Source organism: Dicentrarchus labrax, unplaced genomic scaffold, assembly GCF_905237075.1.
Source record: "Dicentrarchus labrax unplaced genomic scaffold, dlabrax2021, whole genome shotgun sequence".
Lineage (NCBI taxonomy): Eukaryota > Metazoa > Chordata > Actinopteri > Moronidae > Dicentrarchus > Dicentrarchus labrax.
In genome coordinates this window covers 12,287,096-12,314,020 of record NW_026136710.1, presented here as the reverse complement: position 1 = coordinate 12,314,020, position 26,925 = coordinate 12,287,096, and the positions used below count along the sequence as shown (strand labels likewise).

The 26,925-nt window shown below is 41.7% G+C and overlaps 3 protein-coding genes across 5 annotated transcripts; all 3 read right to left on the bottom strand.

Annotated features, from left to right (window-relative positions):
- Positions 1–2: 2 nt before the first annotated feature.
- Positions 3–1,451, bottom strand: tmem119b (transmembrane protein 119b). The gene has a single exon (XM_051411764.1). It carries the CDS (start codon positions 1,449–1,451, stop codon positions 612–614), a length of 840 nt encoding a protein of 279 aa, XP_051267724.1. The 3' UTR covers positions 3–611.
- Positions 1,452–4,100: 2,649 nt separating this feature from the next.
- LOC127370063 (uncharacterized) lies at positions 4,101–7,788 on the bottom strand. 2 transcript variants are annotated; one of them, XM_051411762.1, is made up of 3 exons: positions 7,373–7,788; positions 7,046–7,161; positions 4,101–6,562 (listed from the first exon to the last, which is right to left on the bottom strand). In XM_051411762.1, exon 3 carries the CDS (start codon positions 6,545–6,547, stop codon positions 5,045–5,047), a length of 1,503 nt encoding a protein of 500 aa, XP_051267722.1. In that variant the 5' UTR covers positions 6,548–6,562; positions 7,046–7,161; positions 7,373–7,788; the 3' UTR covers positions 4,101–5,044. The 2 variants fall into 2 exon arrangements, with proteins under 2 accessions (XP_051267722.1, XP_051267721.1); XM_051411761.1 differs by having other exon boundaries at positions 7,046–7,158.
- Positions 7,789–9,469: 1,681 nt separating this feature from the next.
- LOC127370059 (coronin-1C-A) lies at positions 9,470–24,578 on the bottom strand. Of its 2 annotated transcripts, none has more exons than XM_051411755.1 (11): positions 22,407–24,578; positions 16,016–16,215; positions 14,534–14,656; positions 13,670–13,799; positions 13,254–13,435; positions 13,005–13,124; positions 12,449–12,553; positions 12,206–12,351; positions 11,254–11,311; positions 10,905–11,147; positions 9,470–10,458 (listed from the first exon to the last, which is right to left on the bottom strand). In XM_051411755.1, exons 1-11 carry the CDS (start codon positions 24,493–24,495, stop codon positions 10,339–10,341), a joined length of 3,516 nt encoding a protein of 1,171 aa, XP_051267715.1. In that variant the 5' UTR covers positions 24,496–24,578; the 3' UTR covers positions 9,470–10,338. The 2 variants fall into 2 exon arrangements, with proteins under 2 accessions (XP_051267715.1, XP_051267716.1); XM_051411756.1 differs by lacking the exon at positions 22,407–24,578 and adding an exon at positions 20,188–20,497.
- Positions 24,579–26,925: the final 2,347 nt, after the last annotated feature.

Below are 26,925 nucleotides of genomic sequence, written 5' to 3'. Positions count from 1 at the left end.
TGTGTGTTTTGAGTGCAGTTTATTACTTTGAGCAGCCTGAATATTTCATAAACTAAACTGAACTGAACTGAACTGAACTGGTTCACCTAAATGAAATGTAATCATAAATGCTATCGATTACACCTTTGCAGTTCCTGCTATAATGCCAAAACGTTTGCAATGATCTCTTGTTTTCTATACTTGACTAATCTTAAATATTCAAATACTGATCTGTAAAACATTGTCAACACTCACTGTTTTGCACAGAAATACAAAGTACAAGAACATATCACAATGTTTACTGAAGTGGTTCTTACGCGCACACTAAGTGAGATCTCTTTGAACGACACAGAAATCACCTCATAAAAATACATTTGTTTTGTACCAGATGTTAATGTTATATGGCATGAATAATATATCCAGTCAGTGCAAAGCAACAGGCTGTTATACGTATCTTTCCTGCACTGAATATAAACATAAAATATTGCAAAAAAAAACCCCCACATGATTGTCATTTAGCAACTTTTTCCTGCTTTTCCCTTATAGACATTTTTTAAAAGGTTTACTGGACAAATTGTCACTCATGAATTCAAAGCATAAAAAATATACATTCAGGTCACTGTTCAGAATAGTTAGAAGGCAGTTTTCTCTCCTGCAATCAGCTGAAGTGTAGCAGAGTCATTGTGAATATGCAGAGAGGAGGGCCGCAGACTCCTACCAGTCAGAGGCTCCCGTGAATCGTCTTCCTCTGGATCCTCTGGAGCATTCAGCTGAGGGCTGCCTGCCGATGCAGCTGCTTCACTTTCAGAGAGCTCACACAACTCCTTTTCCTCGGGGAGACTTGGTAGCTGCTGGTCCAGGATGCTGCCATCTGGTTTAGAGCTGTCCTCGGGACTGTGGTCTGCTACTTTCTGACTGGAGCCACCTCCCTCTGCAGCATCAACAGATTTATTTGGTGTGCGCAGACTCTTGGCTGCCCTCATAATGTCTGCCTGGAGCTGTTTGTGAGAGTCCACTGTTTCACTTTTCTGCTCAGGAGCAGGTTTTTCTGGCACTTCATTAAAGGGTTTAGCACCTCCGGTTTTGTCCCTGTGGTCCACATACATTTTCGAGGGGAAGGAGGAAGGGTAGTAGGCATTGACTTTGCGCCTGCGGCTCATGAAAATTGCCCCACAGATAATAAGGAAGACAAGGAGGATGAAAGTGCCTGCAACAAGGATAAGGAGCATGTTCTCCTGCAGAAAGTTCACAACTTGACTTAGAAAGTCACTTTCCACGTGTGTGGGGCCAACAGGTGTGGTTTGGTACTCAGAGGAAACATTGCTGGTGGGCAGAAAGGAAGTTATGTTACTGAGTTCTTCCTCATCTGTACTTCCCTCTAGAGAACTGTAAAAAGGTAGAGGTGTGGCCGAGCTTCTGCTGATGAAAAACACAACACTCAAACCAATCAGACGAAGGGCCATCGGGAGCATCGTTTCCCCTCAGGATCTGGAAATAACAGTAGACGTGAGTAAATGTCAGTGCCATATGTGAAGACAGTTTGTGCCTCTCATGTATTGCCATTACATCTAAGTCACGGAGCTGGGCATCTGTTTTTCTGAAAAATAAATACCTGTAGATACCTCTGGAAAAACCCTGGAGGTCATTAAACAACACTTTCAGCTGTTCTGGAGAACATTTCCAGTATCTTCCAAGACTCTTCTGACCATCTGGATGACAAAATATTCTGTCCACTGAAGATTGTACAAGAAACAGAATTATAAATAAGTCTTATTATGAGTTATATTCGTCTATAATGATGTTACTTTGTATTATTGTATTTGTGTGTTTTTAATATTTAATATGGTCGAAACTGGGAAATGGGTTAAACTTATTTTGTATTTTGCAGCAAACAGAATATATTTTCATCCAGTTGGACTTCCAAGACTCTTCAGAATAGCAAATGTGTTGTTAAAAGACTTTCTGTCGTCTGCAAAATGGATGCTTAGCTCTGTAACTTGGATGTAATGCTAACACATAGTGGGCCCAGTACACAGTTCTGTTGAGAAGTAAAGATCCATTTGGTGAAAACATCCATATAAACGGCATCAAACCTCCAATATTGTGTACTGAAATAAGTACCCCATGTGGTATTGGGTGGCAGCAGAACTCAGAGACGGATATCTCTAAAGAAAGGCAAACAAAACCAAAACTATCTGCACGGCTGGATACCACAGGGGCTATATGGGGAAATATGCTTTTACCAAATTGGGTGAACCGACTTTTAAAACCCTGCTTTAGTTTGCTCTACTTATTTATTTTGATCACAATCAGCTCTCTGCTCAGTCTGTGTGTCAACTGGCAAAAGCTCCCACACTTTTATCCTTATTCTGCTCCATCTGTGTGCAAGCTGGGCCACATGTAACTCTGCTCTCATCTGGAAAAAGGGGGGTGGGAGGTTTTTCTTTCAGAATTAATCACACACTCACCCCAGACCAAATATACACAGCCGCACATGCCATCACACTCATAAACATAGGCACATAAAGCAGTCATATGTAAATACACACACTCAATGAATTGTCACTCAACAAATTTTACATTTTTTGTTTGACAACAAACCTAGATTCTGTCTTTGGGCCACTTTAACGTCTAAAACTGACACAAAAGATTGACTCTAACTTTTAATAGTGTTCTTACTTCCTGAGGCTGGATGCTGCTCTGAAAGCATCATGATGCTGTCACATCAGTCACTTCAATTGACATGTGACCTCACATGATGTCAAGAAACCCCAGTGCTTCTTCAGTATGCAACATTCAAAGAAAGAAAACATACATTTTAAGGAAAATCTACATGGAGTGACTTACCATCTACTGTGGCAGAAGTGTTTTTCCGTTGGAATCCCCTGTGAGGATGAGTGCAGCCAGTCTGGAAAAAGTGAACTGAGAGAGAGAGAGAGAGAGAGCACAGAAAAGAGTGGCAAATGCTCAGTGAGCCACGCCACTTCTGCAGTTTCAGATTTCAGGCCAGAGGTTTGTCTGGGTAGTGCAAAAAAAAAAAAGAGATGTCGTTAACCATGAGGACAAATCCCTCCTTCTGCTTCTCCACTGTTCTCCTCCCCCTTCAGTTTCCCCAAGAGTGTCTGAGCTCTCCAGCCTGCACACAGATTGTTCTTGTTAGGTAGGACTTTATAATGTGGTGTGGGGGCAGGGACCTCCCCTCCACTCTCCTGTGTGGCTAACTGGATGTGCAAGACCAAGACAACGCTGTCAGGATGGAAAAGAAAGAATACTTTACGACTATAAAAACATCACAAACCAACCCATCTCCATCAACAACTTAAGTTCTCTTTAAAAAGTATTTCTCTGTGCTTTCTGCAGAAGGAGCCTCTGATTGACAGCCTGGCCCTTCCTGTAACCTCAGCCTCTGACACTGATGACTAACAGCAGGCCTAAGAGTCAGAGAGCAGCTTGTAAGATTGACCAGCTAAAGCAGGAAGAGGTTAATGTTTCCTGTGTGGACAAAACACCCGTAACAGCCAAGACAAGGGGGATTTTTCTCCAGAGGCAAGCAATTAAACTCACACGGTGTGTGTGACTACTTTAGGGAGAGTGTGACTGCGTATGAGTGAGCCTACAAGTCATGTGTGTGTGTGTGTGTGTGTGTGTGTGTGTGTGTGTGTGTGTGTGTGTGTGTGTGTGTGTGTGTGAATGCATTTTTGGCATGTCTGCTGTGTTTGTGATCAGTCAAGACGAGTCTAGCTTTATATGGTCATCAGAACCCTGAGATGAGGTCCTGCATCCTCCAGGTTTACATTTGTCTCAGCTCTGTTGATAGTCACCGGTGTCTGTTTTGGTTGCACATTGCTGAACGTAAAAAAAAAAAAGAAGAAGAAAAACATGGTTTCATGGCCTTAATAAGCATTCAGGGCTCTGTTTGCTTTATGCAGGAAGGGAAGTGAATATGAAATCCAGTCCAGGGTAGAATAAAAGCCTTTTATAAAGCCTTTCATAAATAAGGGAACTGTCTTAGTCCAGAGCGATCAGTTTTATTATGACTATTAACTATTTAAAGACACATAAGGATGTGGAACAAAAAAACCTTTCACTTGAGCTCTTATGTTGAACAGTGCAAATGTTGATCTGTTTTACTCAGAACACATTTTTATTTAAAATTTCAGAGAGAACAGATATCTGTTGAAGGGAACAAGCAAGAAAAACATTGGTAAAACCTTATTTTACAGGTCCATAAAGTCTAATCATTTTCTAATAATCTCCTTAAAAAGATGTTGCCACTGATAATCAGAAAAAATACAGAATGTGTTCAAATAATCAATTCTTATTGAATGCTATGCTTGTGTAACCAAGAATCTTTTCTTAGGTTTTAATGGAGAAGTTTCTTTCAAGGGACTTCAACAACTGACTAAACTAATAGTGTGTGAACCATGTTCCCTAAAATGATTACCAAATTACATAGTACTTTCCAGAAAGGTTGGGAGAAATTATTAGACAATAACAGACCTGTAAAATAAACTGTTATCAGTCTGTTAAATAAGACATTAATAAATTATCCTGGGAACAGAAAGTCCATCTCTACACAAACACCCAAACGTTTACCATTAGTCAAATAACAAGCATTCATACAGTTAAGCCTCACTGCTACCAGAATAGCACTTGTAAACTGAACAGTGTCTGTGAAGAACAGTAATCCAAACAAAGAAACAAGCCTTCCTGTCTCCTGTTGCTAAGTGAAACACCATCAGGGCTCAGTTCAGGATGTTTTTTTTTTTTTTTTTTTTTTAATCTTTGATCACTGTCTTCATCCTGACATAAAGTCTCTAGTGGAGAGTAAGTGTAAAACTACGAAGTGTAAAAATACACAGTAACTGTTTATTTTTTGTGCGGTCTCTGTGTCTCTTCCTCAACAGAAATAGGGCGTGCAGTGAAGCCAAACCACCAGCATCAAAGGGGAAGTATGCATTTATTCAAACAGCAACTGTTTCCACATCACTGACATCAGACAGATCAGTCCAATCTGAGGTCTGATGAAAGCACGTAGCCTACTTGATAATAATAACGATATTGCCTACACATAGCGGTCATTTTCTGGAAGGAAGCTGCTGAGAGTGAGGTTATCTCCTCCATCCTCATCACTGTCTCCCCCATGGTGGATCACCAGGACACCGTTAGGCACTGGGTTGCGTTGTCTCGTGTAGGTTTGAGTCCTCTCAGGCAGCAGGGCCGAGATGCATATCATCTCTGTAGACTGTGAAGGCTTCTTGACCTTGTACTTCCTTGCTGACAGCTTGGTGCAGAGGACAATGGTAGTAACCATGAAAACGGTGGCCAACCCAGCCAGGGCGGCGATGGTGATGAGGCAGTGCTTCACCACGCCCCGGCTGGAACAGGGGTGGACTGTGGAGCTGGGAAGGCTCTCTGAGGCTTCACACGGCGCTGTCGTAGTTGCCGGAGTTGATTTGTTCATTGAAATCTGTGACGTTGTGGGCTCATGAGGGCTGAAGATCCCTATGGGGCTGGTGGAGGCAGCGGTGGAGGTGGCAGAATTGTTTGAGAACAAAATAGTGGGAGGCTCACTGGTAGAGCTCGACCCTACTGTGTCAGTAACATCTGAAGTGGCGGCGTGTGTTCTTGTCACAGAAACAGGCTGAGACATCGAAGAAAGCTCAGTGCTGGTCTTACTCACTGTGAAAGGCTTGGAAGTGGGGTCAGACACAGGCGCTGCCTCAGAAGCGTTGTTCGCTGATGTGGAGATGTGGGTTCTCATTACAGACATGGGCTGAGACGTCGATGAAAGCTCAGTGCTGGTGGTGGTCTCACTGACTGTGAAAGGCATGGAAGTGGGGTCAGACACAGGCGCTGCCTCAGAGGTGGGGTTCTCTGTCATTGTAGTTGTAGTAAAAGCTGAAGAACGGCTGAGGTTCTTGATGAAGACTGAAGTCTGAGTAGAAGCAGGAGAGGTCGCTGAAGATACCTCAAATGTAACTTCAGGCTTAGTGGATGTAGGCTGCGGCAAAGACACAGTCTCTGTTGATAAAAACGCTGCAGAGGTCGCTGCAGAGAAAGAATTCATGTCAGTCGGAGTGGTGGGTGACTGCTGATGCAACTGACCCTCTGTAGGTTTTGCTGTTTCTGAGATCGTCGTGCTAAGGGAAGGTTCACCTGCAGCTGTGCTCACTGCTGTGGAGATATCAAGCAGTCGTGGACGTGAGCTGTTTGTAGTTTCTGCTGCAGTGTTCATGGAAACCAAACCAGCTGTGATGTCATTTGAGCTCTCAGCGACAGTGGCCTCTTCCGTTTCTATTGTGGGTGTCGGAGGGGAAACTGTGTTTGCTGTTGCAGAAGCTTCTGCAGGTTTGTGAGTTGGCTGCTGGGTCGCAGGTTGCGTCTCTGTTTCTTTATGAACCACGTGTGCACTGATTGACGGCAGCTGCTTGGTTGTCTTGTTGGGTTCAGTGGTTGTGTTAATTCTGCCGGTTACTGGTATGGAAACACTCATGGACTCCGTAGATAACAAAACAAATATTCCCCATAGCAGAGCCAGATACGTATTCATGCTGAGCAGCATCATTGTTGTTCCAAAGACCTGAAAAGGAAAGATTAAAATGTATTACAAAACTATTAAAGAGTTATAGATGTTATAGTAAAAAGAAACAAACACAAGGAATAATCTTGTCAGGCCATGTGTTGTGTGTCGTCGAGTGGCATCTTATGATGAAGTGGTCATGTGGCTTTCACCACACCCGTTGCTACATTTTCACAGAAAAAAACAGAACTACTGCATTTTTAAGTAAATCTGGCAGTCTATACAAGCAGAATCCACATTTAATGTTCATTTTTCTGTATTTTCTGCAGCAAAGGGTCCAGAGTTAGTTAGGAAGTACACAACGTAGATAAACCAACTTCCTTTGTGACACAAATTCTAATAGTAAATAACATTTTTAGAGGGCAGGAAGTTAACTTTGTCTAACACTTTGCATAAAAGGAAACAGTGGACCCCCAAACCAGCGACATTTAACCAGTACAAAGGTTTTAAACGTGTCCTTGGAGACACATGTCAGTGTCTTACCTTGCTGCTGGTGAAGCAGACGTGGTGGATGTGAGGATAAATATCTGATAAAAGTTGAGTTCAGCTCATTTCAGTCTCTCTGGGTGAACATCCTCGGAGCACCGACTATAGCACTGCTTTACAGAAGAAACAGGAAATGTTCACACTTTTTAAAAAAAAAAAAACCTGTACTATAACACTTTCAGATAAGAACAAACACTTCCCTTAGAAACCAACAGCTTTAGTTTGCATCAAAAAGGAAGTAAACTCTGTCTGTAGCTTCTACATCAACTCAGGTGCTATATTTGAAGATCTTATATATATTAATTGGCAGGAGATGTGTCTTACCTCATTGATGGAAAGTTAAGAAGAGCTCAGGTGCTGCTGTGCGCCAGAGCATGTTTGCTCCGTATGTCCTGATGTTCTGAGTGCTACTTTATATAAAGTAGCAGGAAGTACTCAGTTCTGTAATGAGATGTTTCTCGTACGTCCACGTCTGATGACACTTTTGTTTAAGATTTATAGCTGTGTGTCCTATGAGTAAAAAAATTGGAACTCAGGAACTTCAAGGCACTGATAGCAGACCACAGTGATGAAAGATCAGCTACACGAGGACAAGTGTATCACACCCAGAAATAAAATAAGCTGAAAACCAAGTAATCAATCAGAAAGTCCATGCAATCACTGGGTTTGAAGTATGGCGGTTTGATGCCTGATTTGGTGTCCCGGCGCAATTCAAAGCTTCGACTGACAAATTTATACCCTGTGAGGAAACAGAAATAATCTTCTTGTGTTGTAACCATTTCCTGCACTGTTGAGTCATATTGAGATATGGTTTTAAAAAAGTGTTGAAAAAAAGGTGATACAAAGATACACTTCTTTTTCTGTGTGTTTTGAACGTTGCCATGCTGTGAAAACACACACACACACACACACACACACACACACACACACACACACACACACACACACACACACACACTACTGAATGGGATCAAATACATTAATATATTTGGAAATGACTTTGACACAGGAAGGATAGTGCTGCTGCTCCGCTCTATATTTGCTGATCTGAAGATGCAACATCAATAAGTATTGCTGTAAGTCACAGATGTCCCTCAGTGCTTTTCTAGGAATATGTCTAACAGCCCTTAAGTACATTTGATTTATTGATAGTACTACAATGCTTCTGCCTGATTGTCCATCATGTGAAAGTTCTTCCTGTTCGGTCTTTAGATAATTCAGTTAATTTAAACACAGAATTAGGTGGGGGCACGTTGGCAATATTAGGAATAATACCAGCTATTGTGGTAACTAAAGTATGATAGTTGATGATTTTCATGGTTCAGCACTGTTATGTAGTCCACTGAGGGTCATTGCCTGGCTCTCCCCAGTGGTGGAAAGTATAGTTATTGAAGTACTGTACTCAAGTACAAATTTAGATTTTAAGAGTTTAATTTAAGAGTTTGAGGTGCAAAGAGACACAATTATCCTATACTTCATAGATTGTGAGGAGGAAATTCCCTTGATGTAAAAACAAAACAAAAACAGTCAGAATAGCAGAGGAGCCACTGCTGATCATTTTAAGGACTGCTGTGTTAGCACCACCATCAGGCAAGGAGAAGAAGTAGCAGCTAATTGAAGCAGGTTGTAGGCTTTGATAGAGGTTGTGACTGAGGTTGAGATAGAACTGAAACAATTAGTCGATTTATTGATCAGTCAATAGAAAGTTGTTTAAGCCATTTTGGAAGTTCTCCACTTCTCCAGTGTGAATATTTGCTGCTTTTATTTGTCTACATGGTAGATTGAATAAGTTTGGGCTGTCAAACTATCTGAAGACATCAACAGTCATGGACATTTTTTTTACTATTTTCACATTTTTTACCCAGTTAATCAAGAGAATAGTCTGCCGATTAATCAATAAAATGGTTCGTTACAGCCTTTCATTGAGTGCTTTCATGTTTCTTCTTTAATCATCAATAACTACCATCCCAGATAGTGCTCATAACGATCATATGTTCTGTATTTTCAGAAGTTTGTATGGAAATAATAATGTGCACACTAGCAAGTATTGGCCTATCAAATAAATGTAGTGGAATAAATAGAATTTTTTTTCCTGTAGTAGAAGTATAAAGTGGCCTAAAATGGAAAACCCCAAGTACCCTATTTGAGGTATTTTGAGTAAACGTTAGTCCTCCACTGTTCAGCAGTCATCAGATCTCTTTCTTGGCACCACATGCTGACTGATAAGTTGCTCAGATATATAGCACATCCACGGCAGACAGAAACCGTTACGTTTTACTCCACTGGCTGAGATTTCATATCCATATCTGATAGCAGAAGTGAAATTGAATTAATGCGCCCACTGACACACAAAGAGCTCTGCCGGGATAAAGGTTGATAGAAGCCAAAACAATATAAAGAAAGGGGGGGAAAAAATACAGGTTTTCATGTGTAAAATCTTTATTATGTGCACAGAACTGTTTGTCTGGGGTTCGGTGAAACACAAGCTAGGTGAGTGGTCCCTTCCCAACACCAAATATGCACTGGAGAGGGTGACTTAAGTTTGACCCTTAACAGTGACAAGAGGCACCACTACATTTGCACAACATTTACACCAGAGAGATGCAACCCCACCCCACCCACCCCTCCCCAATAAAACCAAACGTTAAATTTCAAGCCCAGAAGAACAGGAACAAAAAGAAGAATCCAGGAATTCTTCCACATTCATAAATCTGATGGTTATCAATGAGCAAACTGGTGGGAGGAAAAAGGGTTCAACAGCTATTGATTATTTTAAAAAATCCAGCTTGACTAAATCAATCTACCAGGTTGTGACTGGAATGTACAACAGGAGGGAAAATATATGTAAAAGCAGTGCATGAAACCACACACGATTCATATTTGGCAACACAAAAAAGTAACAATGGAAATACTGATGCTACATACAGTTTTCTGAGTAGTAAGTACAAACTTCACATGAGAATGTTTTACCACAAATTTGAAAAAAAAAAAAAAAAAAAAAAAAAAAAAAAAAAAATTAAGACTTTTCCTTCAACAAAAATGTCTTTTCTTCAAATGTGTACATGAGCTGCGAGAGTTCTTCCTTTTCTCTGTGTGTGAGTCAGGGCAAAGTGTGAGACTTGATGAGGAAAAAAAAATAATGTTAATCTTGGAATGTAGGCTTGGTCTCATCGCGGGGGACGACGTCAAGCTCAATGAAGCCGAATCTTTTGAGAATTTGGCCGGTGGCGGACTCCGTCCATTCGATTCTCTCCGAATCAACGAGCGGTCCTGGGAAGGGGCCCGCGTCTTTACATGGCCACCTTGGCAACCTGCTCTTCCAGTCTGGCGATTCGACGATCTTGGAGGATGACACGGTCCCTGAGTGACTTGAACTCTCGGAGTACCTCTTCCAGTTTATCTTCCATTTTCTGGTTAAAAAAATGGAAAGAAAAGTTAGCTTGATCAAGTTCTTCACACCTCTCATTTGACTCTTAAAGAGGAGTAGACTTTGTGGGTGATAATTACTGTATCTTATCTACTTCAAAATGAAATTTCCTGGCAAAATGAGCAGCGATTTTACAGGCACTGAAGCCCTCCAGCAGTTTCCCTTGCTGAATTGTGACCCAAATACCAAAGTATTTGCTGATCCATAACTTTTGTGAATTGTTCCAACCATAATAATTACTGTGAACGGGGTAGTTTAAATGTCAGCAGAAAATGCTGTGTGCGAGTTTGAATAGTGCTACAGTTTTTCTGAGAGGAAACAGTAATAATCATCTGTAAGAACCTTATAAGAAATAAGAAACAAAAATAAAATCTACAGTCAAAGGAAACATGATTCTGAGACATGACATGTTTATACATTCACACTCACCACTGAGGGTTGTGGAGAAACATGCTTCTGGACAGTTGAGATGTGTTCTGCTTTTGTGGCTGGCTTGGTTTCCAGGACGTTCGTCTTAACCACTTTCAGATCCCGGGTCTTTGTGGAGACGTAGCCATCTTTGAGTGCGATCAGGATTGGGCCTCCGTTCTTCCCTGCGAACCACTCCTCTGCCTCCAGGGCGGGATCGGGGCCGGCAGTGTCGGGATACAGGTCGTCCTGGAACAGATCCGACTGGGCGGGTGGAGAGGACACAGGAAGTGTCATGAGGGGAGGAGGGGACACTATAGCAGCACTGAAAGAACAGCATATTTATTACTTGACAGAAAAACAGACTTACCTTACGTGGGACTGTCATGATGATTGGCTCACACTTTCTCTCATGTAATTTGTAAAACCTACAGAGAAGATTAATATTGTATGATTAATATCATACACAGCAACACTGCAAAATGAAAAATATAGAGAAACAGACACTCAGAGACAACAATAAGAGTACTTATAATAATTTAAACTTAAACTTACCAATATATAAAATAAGTTTGAAATAATTAAAAAAAATTAATGATAATCATATAAAATCAGATTGTAAAACCTTTTCAGTTTAAAAGTCTGTCCCACACACAGAAGTTTTTCACCATCTTGTATCTATATCTCTACAGTAAATATAACTTGTTTACAGAAGACTATAGTGAGATCTAGAGCTGAAACAATTAGTGGATTAATCAATTAGATGATTGACAGAATATTAAGCAAAAACAAATTTTGGGTGGCTTTTATTGCCTTTAATTGATAGTGACAGCTGAAGAGTGACAGGAAAAGGAGGGAGTGAAAAAGAGAGGGGACAACGCGCAGGAAAGGCAATCGAGCCCAATAAAAAACAGTTTTTTAAGCAAAACGCTGAAAATGATCTGGTTCCTGCTTATACAATGTGAATATTTTATCTTCTATAAACTGAATATCTTCAGGTTTTGAACTGTTGTTTGGACAAAACATGACACTTAAATATGTTACTTGGGTTTTGGAAAATGGTTCGCTATTTTCTGACTGATTATATCGACCAAACAATGAATTCAGAAACAATCGGTACATTAATCGATGAAGAAAATAATCGTGTGCTTCAGCCATAGTTATGTCTAAACTGACTCTTATTAAACAAATTCTGGGTATTTTTCAGACAGATTCTATAGAAATCAAAGATGATGAGCCTTATGCTGTATGTTAGCTCCATAATGTTTGTGCTCCACAAAATACCTGAACCAAAGTAAAAAAAAACACAGTGGCTGCAGTACCTTGCGATTTCACATTTGTTGACATCCAGGCCTCTTTTGGGCATGTATCCCATGCCTCTCTGGGGCTCCTTGGTGGAAAAGGTGTTGAGGTAGTGAACAAACGGCGCCTCATCAGTGATCTCAAAGTACCGAATGCTGCTGTCACCCTGAGGACACATAGTCGCAGCTCAAAGTCAGTTTATTAATCAAATTATTACAATTGGGAAACAAAACGCTTTAAAAAGTCTTTACAAGGATGCTCACCTTTCCACACAGGTAAACTACGCTGGTGTCGGGGTCGTAGAAGGGCAGCAGAACTCCGTTACTCGAGTCCATTTCTTGAACACATATCGGCTCATCCATGTTTTCCTGGAAACACAAAACTCAGTATTTGGAGGGATACTAAAGTGTGGTAGACCCTTGAGTTATATTATTTACTGCCCATGATTTCAGTTCAATAGTATGTATGCATTAGTGGCTCCTGTGCTCAATGCCTGGCATATATCTCACCAATTAGCCAATAATGAACAAATCATACATACAAAATGATGTATGAAGTAAAATCACTGTTAGTATTAGCCTTTGACTTTAACGCCCCCAACTGGAGCTATGGTGTAATGACAATTAAGGTTTAATGTGATAAAAATAATCCTCCATGTTCAGGCAGCACAGGAGAAACTGGTGTAAACCCCTGACAATATTTGGACTTGTATCATGGGCAGGTACTGCACGAGGTTCAGTCAAGTCTCATATAAACAGCCTTGTTTATGTGCTGTATCAGTGTGTTCGGGATTAAATGAGATTCACTCCGGTGACGTACAGTTTTCCACAGGGCTAGCTGGCGCTCACTCATGCGGCTAAATCCAGTGGTGAAAATGTTTCCGTCTGCTAAAAAGATTGCTCTCATTGGTCGGGCTCCCTCGTGAGCTTTGTCCTTCTCCTGAAAAACAGAAACACACTTGTCAGATTGGGCAGCCATGTTTGTAGGCTTTGGTGGGTGATTCTGGGAAACATTACTCCACACGTGAGGCATCCTAGCTCCAAATCCCCCTGCAGGGTTTCCACTTACCGCGACAATCTTTTTTTTACGGGGGTCGATGACGCGGACCTTCTTGTCCTTGCAGGCGGTGCAGAGTAGGCTGCCATTGCGGCTCCAGCTGACACTAAAGATAACATCGGGGTGCATGTCCTCCAGGTTGATCATGGCCTCTCCCGTGGCCACGTTCCAAATGACGATCTGGTTGTCGCACCCTAAAATGGACACATGCGGCACAGCCTGACTACACACACCTCTGCATCCAAGTTTATTTTAAGCACTTTATGTCACACAAAGCAACTCGACCGAAGGCGATCTGTCACATAACGGGTCAGATTTGGAGTTCAGCTGTGCACAGTCGACAAATGGCAGACAATTATCTAAACGGATACTTCAGTTTGAGGGCACGAGGTGGGAAGGGGAAATCACAGGCCTCAGTTAAAGGTTACCTGCACTGAGGAGAACGTTGCGAGCGGTGGGATGCCAGGACACGATGCCGACCCTCTTAGAGTGGCCCTCTAACACAACCACAGGCTCTGAAAGGGGATTCTCCAGCCCGTTCTCGGGGATCTGCCACACCTGAATCAGACAGAAAGACGGTTACATACCAGACATAGAACTTTAGGAGCTACAGTACTGTACACTGAAGAGTAGACTACAGGAGTACAGTAGATTATGGCTATGTGTTATTGCTGATTATGTTCATATTCTGTACAACACAACACAGACAGCATTACTTCGTCTTACTGGATGAGTCGGGTTTGACAGTGTGTGTACAGGAAAACTAAAGAGCCTTAAGTACTGAAAATATATTGAATTCAACATATATTTAATATTACTGTACAAGCTCCAAAAATCAGATTACAGTATATTATATATTATATATATATTATATTGTTATCCTATTGTTTACCCCTTCCCCATATTCACCTTCACCTTTCAATTTTGTCAACACATAATGGATTGTCCCTTCCATCGGATCATGCTTCAAAAAAATATAAGAAATACCAAACAAATATATTTTTTAGAGTTAATTGATTCTTGCATACAAATAACTTAAAATCTCTCTAGAAATCAAACACACGTTTTTACTCTTCAGCAATCAACAGTAGTATCATTAACAGTAACAGAGTAACACTATCATTATTAATCAAAAATGACATTTTTTAGGCCGACTGATACATGTTCTAGACAAACAATCAGGGTAAAGTTATTTATTATATAAGTTATGATTTCTACTCTCTTAAAACACAAACATAATTAAACCAGGAAAAGCACTCAAAGCTCATGTGATCCTTCAACAGTGTCCTTACCATGACCGTGCAGTCCTCAGAGCCACTAGCAATGACATGGTCATTATGAGGACACCAGTCGATGTCCAACACTGGGCCCGTGTGACCACATACTGTAGGGTAGACCTTGTCTATACGCCCAGTCTGTGAGACAGAAGACAACTTTTGTTACAAAGGGGTTAAAGAGTGTGAGCTGCAGAAGAGCAATAACATTCTGTAAACTGATATCTGTCGGACAGATAGGAAAATGACGGACGAACAGGCCTAATTTAACTATCCTGTATTCTGTAGAAGTTATATTCACTCCTTTGCATGACTACAAGACACTTTATGGCTCTTCTCTGAACATCCCATTGTAACTTTAAAACACACACACACGCACACGCACACACACACACACACGTCGTCACGCTATAAAAACGAGCAATTGACACTGAGAGCTAAAATCATAATTACACATTTTCAAACAATTAAACTCGACTGAAAGTAATTTATAGTGTCATGCAGAAGTTTGATCCTTGGGACACATTATGACCCCAAATAATTTTACTGTGAGGACACACAGTACTGGTATTATTATGACCATTGTCATCATGGATAGACATCTATCAGAGACAGGCCACTATACAATGAACACATTAGGGCTGCATGATATGGTAAAAATTATAGAATTATTATTATTATTATTTTGACAGATATTGCGATTGCGGTGTGATTTGTGGGAATTTATTTTTATTTTTACTTTTTAAAAAAGGATAAAATTATGATTGTGTGACATTTGTCCCAAACAAACATGTTTTCTTTATCTGCTATTTTGTCCCACATTTTACCCATTGTGATTTCGATAATATTTCCATTAATTCTTCAGCCCTTGAAAACATTAATTAACCCAGTGGCCTATAACAATGGCACAGCAGCACCCACCCCCTCTGTGACTATCATGTGTTCAATGAGCCAACTGTAACAGGATACAGATTGGATGCCTTTACTATCAGGCATTGATTATCTATGGTTTTTACTATAGATACGAGCCTCAGGGGACGGCTGGACGGGGTCACAGCAGCAGTGTCCCGAAGGTCTACTGACAGAGAAAAAGCCTATAGTATTGATTAGTTACATGCTCTGAATGCTATACTATGATACAGCATACTCAGACAGTACAAGCCTTGTATCTCTGGGTATCCTTTACACCCTCTGTGTCCAGTGTTGGTCTGCAGCTGCCAGTGAAACGCAGTGATTTATTCCTACCTGACAGTTTAAGAACACCATACCTTGAGGTCCAGAACTGAAGAGTGCTGGTTTAAATCATGTGAGAAGGACTTTTACATATCAGCTGAACTGAGTGTGAAATACAGTACATCACAGGTAAATGAGGGACATTTTATTTGGACCTTTAAAAAACCCTTACAATTTCAATTTTTAGATTTTTTGAATACTTCATGTGAACTCGTGGCTCGTCCTTTAAAAAGATAGTTTTGAAAGTGTGGCAGAAACGTCACTTGCCTTTTGTAGAGGAAGGACAAGAAAGGCTCCTCCCCCGCTGGCATCTATGATGATGGCAACAAATTTGGGGTTGACGGCACAGAAGGAGCTGTCCCATGTGACCCTGGACACGCGGATGTCATCGTAGCACTGGTCGTTCCTCACGGCCTGACCAAAGACATGGCGGAACTTGCTCTGTCGCACAACTCGCCGCAACATATCTGCAGAGAGAAAATAAGTCAGGAGGTAGCACACTTGGATGGATGTGCCGAATCAAGAGTCCTTTGAATATAATATAAAAAGTATAAACAGTACAGAAAGTGGCCAATTTCTCCCTACATAGCGACTGGTGGTATAAAATCTGAGCATCTGTCTGTCAGCATCGAGCATTTCTGAGGAAACCTTGGGGTTGGTTTGGTTGCCAGCCCAGTCTGTCTGATCTGAGATTACGCTTATTAACTGTGACTAAGTTTGTTCCTTGTGCATACCTACTGGCAGACATTTGAGGTAAACTGTACATGAGGCACATTTTTTTCTCCAGCTGTGTTTACCTCCTTATCTCAGTGTAATTTTTCAGACTGAGTAGAAGGCAGGAAGAATGAGAGCAACTGTAAAGCATTGTCAATCGCAATTCTACCAGATATTAAACAAACATAATGAGAAAAATTAATCATTATGTCCCTGTGTGAATGTATAATTCAAGAAATCATACATTTTGCTTTGCTGCCTGCCTGAACAGAGAAGGTGTGCTAAATTGTTAATGTTGGTAAATTAGGTAGAAAGGTGCATTTTAAAACAGCCTGGTTCCCAAAGAGGCAGTACACTCTGTTTCTGGGTAGATAGTGCAGATATTTCTTTCTACTGCGTTCTATTTCAACATTTTATGGATGTCATTAAGCCTGGAGAGCATGTACTCCACTTACTGTAATTAGAAGAGAGCAGACATTTAAAGTTTTAGCGGTCATAATTATTTCGACTACCTGATGAAGTTAAATTAGCTTCACTTCTGCAACTTACTGCAGAGCACAAATCTGCAGTCAAGCAGTTTCTGTTATAGAGCAAAAAAAAAAAAAAAAAAACACAATCAGGCAACTTTTCATGGTGTTTAAAAAGCAAGCCACTTCCTTTCTTACCTTTCTTCAGGAAATTTAGTTAATTAAGAACAGCATCAATTTCTGCATAACTAACACAAAACAGAACAAAGCTGAAGTAGTGAGAAGACAGAAGTGCAGGTAGGCTTTGGTGTGGACGATACCCCACATTTTAGGGTTTACTGATACAGATGCATTTATGAGAAATGTCCGCACTGATGTTTTATTTTTATCATCTCATACCAGAGCAACACAAGCGGCCTTCAGCTGCTCCACCATTCAGGAATAGATCTCACTTGTTGATCCACATTTAATGATCACATTGTGGCTCAGTGCACCCCCGAGCATGTTCACCTCTCCCCGTTTCATCTTTGACTCTCATTTCTGCTTCCAGCCTCAAGAGACGTCATTTGCAGACAACTGTTTTCACGGCAAATTCTACTGCTGGCATTTTGACAACTTTGGAAATGGTTGGACCTGATCCGCAGCCAAAATGTGAAAATTCAACACAATGGGAATTCTCCTAAAACTTGACTTGTCTTAGCATTGTCTATTGTATTTCCAAAAAAACCTCTGTTTTTGATACCTGAGGGAGATTTTCCATCATTCTAGTGGCAGGCTTTGCTGTGTAATTATGTGGAAAATATAGTGTCTCAGGGAGGTAATTAAGCTGCCAGTCTGAAGCCACATACTGAGCCGTTACACAGGCTTCAGGATTTTTCTCCAGTTATCCACAGGTCTGTCATCACAGTAAACCACCTGCTTCTTCACATTCAGTCCCAGATTGTGAAAATGGAGAAGATTTGAACATGAATTGTTGATCTAATAAAGAAACTTGAATGTTTCCTAAATCTTCCTGAGTTTTGCAAACTACTGAACAAAACTTCCATCAATACCATCAAATGTAATTTCTGATTTAAAGCTGGCATTTCAGAATAGCTTTGTTGCTCAGACTAAAGATGTTTATGTTGAGGAAACGTATTTTTTTAAGTGAATGTCAGGTGATGGTATCAGTTTTTGTTTATAAATGTTTTCTGTAAATACTTTAGTTCTTCTGTATTCTTGATTATAATGATGTTGAGGACAGGTACAATACATAAACACTAAAAATAACAAGCTGAATCTGACAATCTGAATTTGGCTAAAATAAGAGTGAAGCCTTAAAGCCCCACACACCATTTATACATCAACACAGGTCTGATTAGCTCTTGTCTCAGGGCGATGTGGGTGTGTACAGATTGTCATCTTTATGATTCTTACATGGTTAATGTGTAGACTGTGGTGTCAAGTAAGTATTTAGACAACTGTATGGAGATTTCTGATGCAGAAAAATGTAAAAATGGTCACTTATCACATGACTTCCATGAACATAACAGCCAAAATCTAAACTGTCCTCACAGTTCAATGTGAGGACATGTCACATGACATTTTCTCAGAGACATCTTGTCACTTTTTAAAAAGGTTTTTCATTTTGATGACAGCATCCTCTTCCCACAGCATATACACTGTACCAGTACTTTCAAAAAGCACTATCATCTGTAACAATTACTACCATCTGAGACTGAAATACGAGAGAAATGAGCTGCTTCAAGGTTGATTGCAAGACGTGACCCCTTCTTATGCATCAAATGCTCGTAGAACAATGTCTCACAGAGCCGTAACAGTGGTGATATTGCTGCAGGGCTGCATGATGCCTGGACAGCAGAGGACTACAGTTTACGGCTGCCCAGAACAGCGTGTTCCCTCAGCCAGTGTGAGTGCACCATTCATTCCCTCATTGCAAAACATGCATCTGACAAAAAGAGCTGCTTCAGTCCCTGCAAAGGCTTTCAGTGGATGCTTTACATTAACAACATGCTGCTCTCTCTGCCCCTACACCACATCACACACTGGGACATTGCTGAGCACCATGATGGTGGACACCCAGTTTAGGCCTCGTTTCAGCAGTTACAGTCTAATGCTATGATATCACTGCCCAAAGAGTGGAAAGCTGAAAGAGAATTTGATACCTTCCTCTGATAAGCCCCTGCAGGAGTCTGGCCTCCCTTTCTGCACAACGCCATTTAAATGGGTGCCAGTAAATAAGCAATCACTATCAGCTCAACCTAAGCTCAGAATAATACCGCCATGTTATATCTTTTGAGGTTTATGCTGAATATACCGACTGAGCTGTACTCAACGGAGGTGGAAACAGCTGCACTGTGCTAACGTTAAACAATGGTTGCTGGCTAACGTTAGCTAGCCTTTAGCTCAAACCTCGGTGTGTCCTCCTCCTCCTCCTCCTCCTCCTCCTTCTTCCCCATGTCAAACACGTATAACTACAAAACACCAGGAGAATAAAGACTCAGCTGTGATTTTGTAAACTATATCGCCTGTAATATCAGCTCGTTAACGTTGTGATAGGGTTCAACCAAGAGTTAGCCACGCTGGCTAACGCTACTGGAACCCGGAGGATGGGTCAGTACGCCCCAGATGTGACTGTCGCCACGAAGAATGGGTTTTGCTGTAACGTTTAATTAAATATGTAATAAAATAAGGTATGATAAGTAAGATAATTAACGATACTGTTTAAAAAACAACAACAACAACAACAAGGTGGCGACACTAATCGTAGCCCGTGTTCCGCCGCACTGCCCCGGCAGTCAGGCAGCTGTGCCGGGTTGGTCCCGTCTCAACAGCCGCTGACACACCGCGGACGAAACACCGCTAACCAGGAGGAGACAACCCGATGGGAGGGGTACAGTTGTCTTTTTTTTTTTTTTTAAATATCACACGTAGTAGCTGTGGGAGTTGTGTACTACGTCCACTCATAGTAACATCATTGTCCTCCACTAGCCTGCCGCCGTGTTTCCATCCAAACTGTTCAATCAGTAAAGCTAGCGAGTTAGCCTAGCTGCTAACCGTTAGCCGCGGTGGACCGCCGCCAGCTGACGCAAGTGCAGATATTTCCACCCGAGGTTTTTTAGGCTGCTCCCATTCTCAAATCCATGCGGCGAGCTAAATGGATGCTGCTCAGCACCCCCCGACAGACACATCACATGCAAAAAAAATAAAAATAAAAAATGCACAAAGCAAAGAGACTTTTTTTTCAGGCTTTCTTACCTCCTAAATCTATGCAAGATTTTTTCGTAAAGCTCGGGGGGTAATCAATCACAACACATGAATCTGGTAGTTTAGGCGCGCCCTTATCCTGCAGGACGTTGCTCTAGTATCCCTTGTCTCCACAAAAAAAAAAAAAAAACAAGCTCAGCCGCTATGCTCTTATTCCCCCCCTCCTGGATGCAAATATGTGGCCGGGAGGCACTGTTTCAAATCTAGTGGTATTTCAGGATGCCGGCTGACAAATAGAGCATCTCCCCCCGCTTCTCACCTGCGGAAGACTAGCAATCGTCTACTCTCATCGCTATTAAACTCAATAGGATACGTTGACGACCGGCTACGGCACATGCGCAAACGCAAAAAAGTCAGATTTCATTTTCCCAAGGGTGTGAATTGGGAATGAGGGGGGCTGCAGGAAAACTGTGTGTCTGACTACATCCTCCTCGTGTCTTTTGAAGATCTGCTGAATCAATTAGTTTTTTATTTCAGCTGTGCAAAAATGTGGATTTTCATTGCCAGTAGCATCTTTTGTGTCACGGTCCCTCCCCTCCCCCCTCTGTCCCACCTCACCCCAGCCCAGCCTGCACCGTCTAAACACAATAAAGAACCCCCCCCCCCTTATATTCTGGGATGCACCTATCCATCACAAGTATTCAGTGGTATCAGCTGTTCCCTGTGTTTGCTTTTTATGTTGATCACTGATTTGAACTCCATAGGCGTCATTAAATCTACCAGAGTTTATTCAACAGTTTCACTCTTTTTAAGGTGCCTAAGATGGACAAATGTAAAGGGTCTCACATTTTTAATACTGTTTCTTGATGCTAACTAAAGCAATTTAATTATCTGTCTCTTCTTACAAATTGCTTAAAAAGGTCAAACTAGATTTGATCATCAGAACGAATGTTTTTAGAATCCGCAACTATTGTGAAACAAGTATGAAAAGTTCATTCTTGACCTTTGGAAATAGTAGTTTGACAAAATTTACTACAGCACATCACCCACTCTTCAAGGTCAAGAACCAAATTTAATAAATAACAGATAATACAGCTAAAAGCTTCAGAAAAGGCAACTAAATGGAACTTGAGTTGGGGTTATTTTTTGTCAAACTACACTGAAGCCACTTATGTTTCTTTATAAAAATATAGATTTTAGATTTGGTCCAATAATACGTTGATGACCTTGTGAGTTGGTCTACACTTTACTTACTCACAGAACCACTTCATCTAGATGAAGTATGATTGTTTAATAACGCTGTTGACTGAAATGTTAATAACATATCTGTAAATTATGAATGAAAGAATGGGAGATATAGCAGGAAAAAAAAAATATCTTTAAAAAGGTCAAGGGGGTTTGGAGCTTATACCAGAAGAACATCAACAGACAGCGGGGAACACCATGGACAGTGTCCAAGACTGCCACAGGGTTTATAAATGTAGACCAACACATTAATACTCTCATTTACACCTAGGAGTAAATTTGTGTGTGGGAGGAATCTGTGGTTAACACTGGGAGAACGTCCAAGCTGCACACAGACCAGGACCCAGATTCAAAAACCAAGCACCGTCATTGGTGAGAGGATGAAATTGGACTAAATGACAGGAAGAAGGTAATGTGATGGGCAGGTAGCATACAGGTGGTTTATCACAGATGTTTAGCTGTAAAAAGCAACCTGAGAGCAGTCACACTGAGCCAAAACAGTGCTGAACAGAGCTAAAAGAGGCTAAAAAGCTGCTCAGAGCTGAGAGGAACTGTAGTGTTTGGTGAGTCTCTGGGGGGTTTTCAAGACAAGTAAATATATAGAAATATAAAATATAGAAATATTGATCAGAGGAGCTTTTAATCAAAATTTTTGTGTATTTTTTAATTTGAGGTAGTTTCACAAGGTCACAGTCTTAAAGTAAAAAACATGACTTTGTACCTTCAAATGTCAGTATTTCACTATAAAATGCATTATTAATGTGACCACTCATTGTTGAGTTCATCAAATTACTTTTTTAATAGGTTTCATACACAAATTGAGACGTGCTTTAACCCAAAGTAAACCATGAATCCTTGAAGCAGAAAGAGAATTGAGGAGTTTTCACATGACCGTCTGTGGTATGCAGTTTGGAAAGTACCCTCTCATCCTAATATAACACACATGTGCTATATTTCTGCATATGAATGCTTTGATAAACCACCAAGCACAGAACTGATGTCTCAAACGTTAACAAAGCCCTTACCTTTCTTTGGAGGTGGTTGAACTTCTTGTGGTCTGTCTTTGGATTTCTTTGGGACATCAAAGGCATTCTTCATCTGGGACACTTTCACACTCGGACTCTGCTCTGCCACCCGAACCGGAGCTTTGGCCCCTTCAGATTTGACCCTACCCTGATGTCTCTGCATTTGATTCGTCTCTTTGATAATTTCCGCCACAGGCTTGTACGAACCCACCTCACCGCCACTTCCTGCATCCCTGTCACCACTGTAATCAGTTATATCTTTACGGTTACCATAGTTACCGTGGTTGTCATAGCTGACCTGGGAGCTGACTCTTTCAGATTGGAGCTCAGGGTAGATTTCTCTTTTCCCTGAACAAACAGGATTGGGTCTTTGGATTTCATTGTCCGACGTGACCTCAGGTATGTGAAGAGTCTCCGTGGATGCAAAAGGATTTTGGGGCTTTTTCGCAACCTGAGGAGGTGAGCTTTTAAATCTCGATCGCCTTTCCAGGAATACTCTCCTCTGCAACATGTCCAGGTTTTGCGGCTCTTCCTCTGGGGACAGTCTGGCCATACGCACACAGTAGTCAAAGTCGATCATATCTCCGTACCGATCGTCCATGTGTCCAAGCGAAAGATGTTCCCAAGGGGTGAGGTCAACTGACAGCGGCCGTTTGGTAGTTGGCACTGTGTAAGTGCCCCTTTCGTCCCACAGCAAGCACATGTCCTGATTAGTTGGAGCATTGCATGGAGGATCTTTGTTAAAATGAAAAGTATGTCTCCTCTTGACCCTCTCCTCAGAACGCAGATGATCTTTGCCTCTCCTTTGCACATCGGTAGACATTAATTGTGCAGTTTTGAGCTTTATGAATGGGTTTTTAGGTTTTTTGGGGACAGGTGGAGGTGGACCTTTAACTTTGGGCTTTTCTTTTGGTGCAGACTCGTCTTTAGAATCACACAAGTCAGGCATGGTGTCTGGCGCCATCTGTGAATTGACCATACTTGTATCGAATTGTGTTGCCATTGATGTATCTCTCTTAGGCAAACAATGAGTTACAGGTGGAGGGGTGATGACAGCAGAGAAACACACAAGCTCGCTCTCCCTCTTTAAGCTCGCAACCTGTATCTCTCCGTCACTGCCTTCATTCCCTAGCAGGGGAGGACAAGGGATTAAATCGCATTGTTCCAATGAAAATGAGGGATTGTCATGCAGTATTTCAGAGCTAGGAGGCTTTGGAGAGTCGGCCGCTTTGCAGAACAGTTGGCTGTCCTCTTTTTTGGTGCACAAACTACGAGTACCCGCTTTAGCCCTCTTAGAGACAGCACCAGCAAACCTGCTCTGATGGGACTGATCCGCTCCCACTTGGGCCTTCTCTGCACTAAATCCTGATTTGTGGCTTTCCTTATCGGGATTTTCCAATTCTCTTAAAGAACAATCTGCCTTTTCCAAGCATTCCCAATTCCCACCCGGCTCATCAACCGTGTCTTCGGTGCTCTTTCTTAATCTTTTCCCCGATCCCCTGTTGTTTTGTTTTGACAGATGCTCCTTATTAATGTCAGTAGAAACTTGCCCCATGTCGTGTTCATCCACATTTTGCTCCCTGTCTGCTTTTCCTCTCCCAGTTGTCTCAGTGAGGGCAGCTCCAACACGACTGACTCCTTTTAGCTGACACCTGCTGCCTGTCACTTCAGCCAAAGGTAGACCCATTACACTCTCAGAGCAGGCTGCGGGTGAACTCTTTGCGTCTGCTTCCACGCCGTCAATCGCGATTGAACGTGTGTCAGACTTTCTTCTGCTTGTTTTCTCAATAAGCTTTTCTTGAGGGGAATTCCTGGAAGGTTGTAGAAGGTTATTGTCGCTGTAGCTAGCGGAAGTGTTTTCCTCAACTCTTCTTTTAATGGATGATTGAAGATTATCTGATTTTATCCTGTTGTCAAAAGGGATGTTATTTTTCCCATCTGATGACATCCAAGTCTCATCCTCCTCGAGCACCACAAAGTCTTCCTCGTTAGTGGGGTCGCATGAGGCTGTTAGACTCCTGGTTTTGGCGCCAGGACTCGACTTGTTTCGGCCAAGTTCTGACTTCTTCCCATTTCCCTGCTCCTCCATGGCTGTAGTCCCAGTATAGGCCACAGCCTTGCTCTCAGAGCCTCGCTTTTTGTTTAAAGTTTGTCTTGTCTCCTTAGGGCTCAGGACAGTTTCTGACTCCTCTGCAGTCCGAGTCACACTCCGGCTCTCCCTGTCTCCACCCACCCACTCTCCCCTGGTGTTCAGAGGGTGCTCCCGCTGACCTAGAGGCCTGATTGGCTGCCCAGTTTGGGGGTCTGTACGTGCAGAAGTGACTGTGAGCTCCACCGCACGCCCAGTGGCCTGGCCGCTGACACTGATCCCACTAATCCCACCAACACTCTGAGGGGTCACAAAACTGCCATCGTCCTGATCTCTGCTCTCATCTTGTTCTGCTGTCTCCGACGGTCCTGTCTCCGCAGTTTGCTCAGACCAATCTGAATTATCAAACGACTCTTCATCCTTTTCTGACAGCTTCTCCAGCTTCTGGCCCATGGCTGTTGTTCTGTCTGAGAGAGACAAATGTCAAGACAGCAGTGGATTTATAAGTAACACACAATGGCGCAATGAGGATGGCCTTGCCTCCCCATCCTAATGAAATGAAATCACACAACAGGCATTGCTGTCTATTTTTAACTCTCCTGAGTCTTCCTCTATTTTTGTATATTCTTCTATACTGCTCACATTTGCCCCCCCCCCAAGGTTTCTCTATCTATCTCTGCCTATTCTGTCGGGAAGGAATGCTGTGGCGGCTATAATTAAAGCTGGTCTGACTGCTGCGAGTGAGTCAGGAGGCCAAAAAGGAAACAAGACAAGTGAGATAAGAGGTCAGCTGCCAGGTGCCAAGGTCAAAAGATACAAAATATTTGATCTAATAAATGCAGCCAAATACATGAACTATAAATCATTTAAAATCATTTAGATGCTCAGTAAAACTAATGAGTCTTGAATCACATCAAAGCCTTGTTTTTATATTATTTGTGAGCCTAATAACTAATTCTATAAACATGTCCCTTCAGAGCCAGCACATTGTGAGGCATCATGCACTGTCAATTACTGGTTCGGAGACAAGGCGTGTTTGTTGTGTGTGTGTGTGTGTGTGTGTGTGTGTGTGTGTGTGTGTGTGTGTGTGTGTGTGTGTGTGTGTGTGTGTGTGTGTGTGTGTGTGTGTGTGTGTGTGTGTGTGTGTGTGTGTGTGTGTCTCTCTCTCTCCCTTCAAACTATCTGAATGTTTATGGTTGTTTTGGTTACAGGGGTTTATAGAAAGGTCACCTGGAATACGTGATTCGAGTCACAAGTGCTTTGACTGCACTGAATTGTTTGTCCGGGGGCTTGATGAGGACAGATTTTAACAACCGACATGATGGATGGTGGAAGAGAGATTATTACAAAGGGAAAACAGCTCAACGGACTTTAAAGTGGCATGTGGAAATTGTGGAATGAGTATATTTAGCACACAAACAAATAACTACACGTGCACGAATATACACCACATATGTTTTGCAGGAGCACACACTGAAGTTCGTTCTAACGTATCAGAGGGAATGCTAAGCTAATACTCTCTAAGGTGAGTGAGGAAAGAGAGGTGAGTGAACCTCTTCACCCTGCATCTGCAATCATGCGCTCTGCTGCTTAAGCTATTTCAAGCCTGAGAGGTGTTGAGTGACACTCTGTTTTGTTCAAGCCTGTCTATTTAACCAACACGCGTGTCCGTGGAACGTAAATGAAACTATTCCCCTTGAAGCGTGGCTCCTGTTTATTTATAAATTATGATTCTTGTTCTCTACACCAGTGATTCCCAACCCCGGAATAAAATGGGGAAAAAATGGAAGGAATGTGGAGTAGCTCAATTAATTTGAGAAAATAGAAAATACATTTTGAATATTAAAATATATCCACATATTGAGCCAGCTGTAACATCTGAACACCAAGAATGGGAATGCATGAAAACTAGCAAACAAGCAGAGAGCTTAATGGATGGTTGGCTAAAAGTGTGTGAGAAATGGTTGAAATAGAAAACAGTAATGGATAAGTGGATAAATGATGGTGTCAATGAAGTACTTGAGTCCATCTGATAGGGCTTTGGGGGTACCTTTGACAAAAAAGGTTGGGGAAAAACTGCTCTACACCACATAAGAATGAGCAGAAAAGCTTTTAATAAATATCAAGAGGTTTTAAGTTGGTCCAGAGTTGAGCTTTGATGTGTGGAAAGCCCTTTTCTCTCACATTTCCTGTTTTTAACTTGTACTGATGTGCATCTGTCTCCTCCTTTACACATCAGCAGTACCTGGTGCGTCCTGGCACTACTCTGTCCCTCATGTGGTTCCTTTAGTTGAATTAGATCTTTCATCTTTAACCGGCTGACATTGTTAAACTGTAACTCTGGTTTTCTGGTATAACATACTCCCAACAATCCAGCAACTTGACCGATGAGTGCGCTTGCAGGTTTGGTGTGTCTGAAGTGTTATTTTG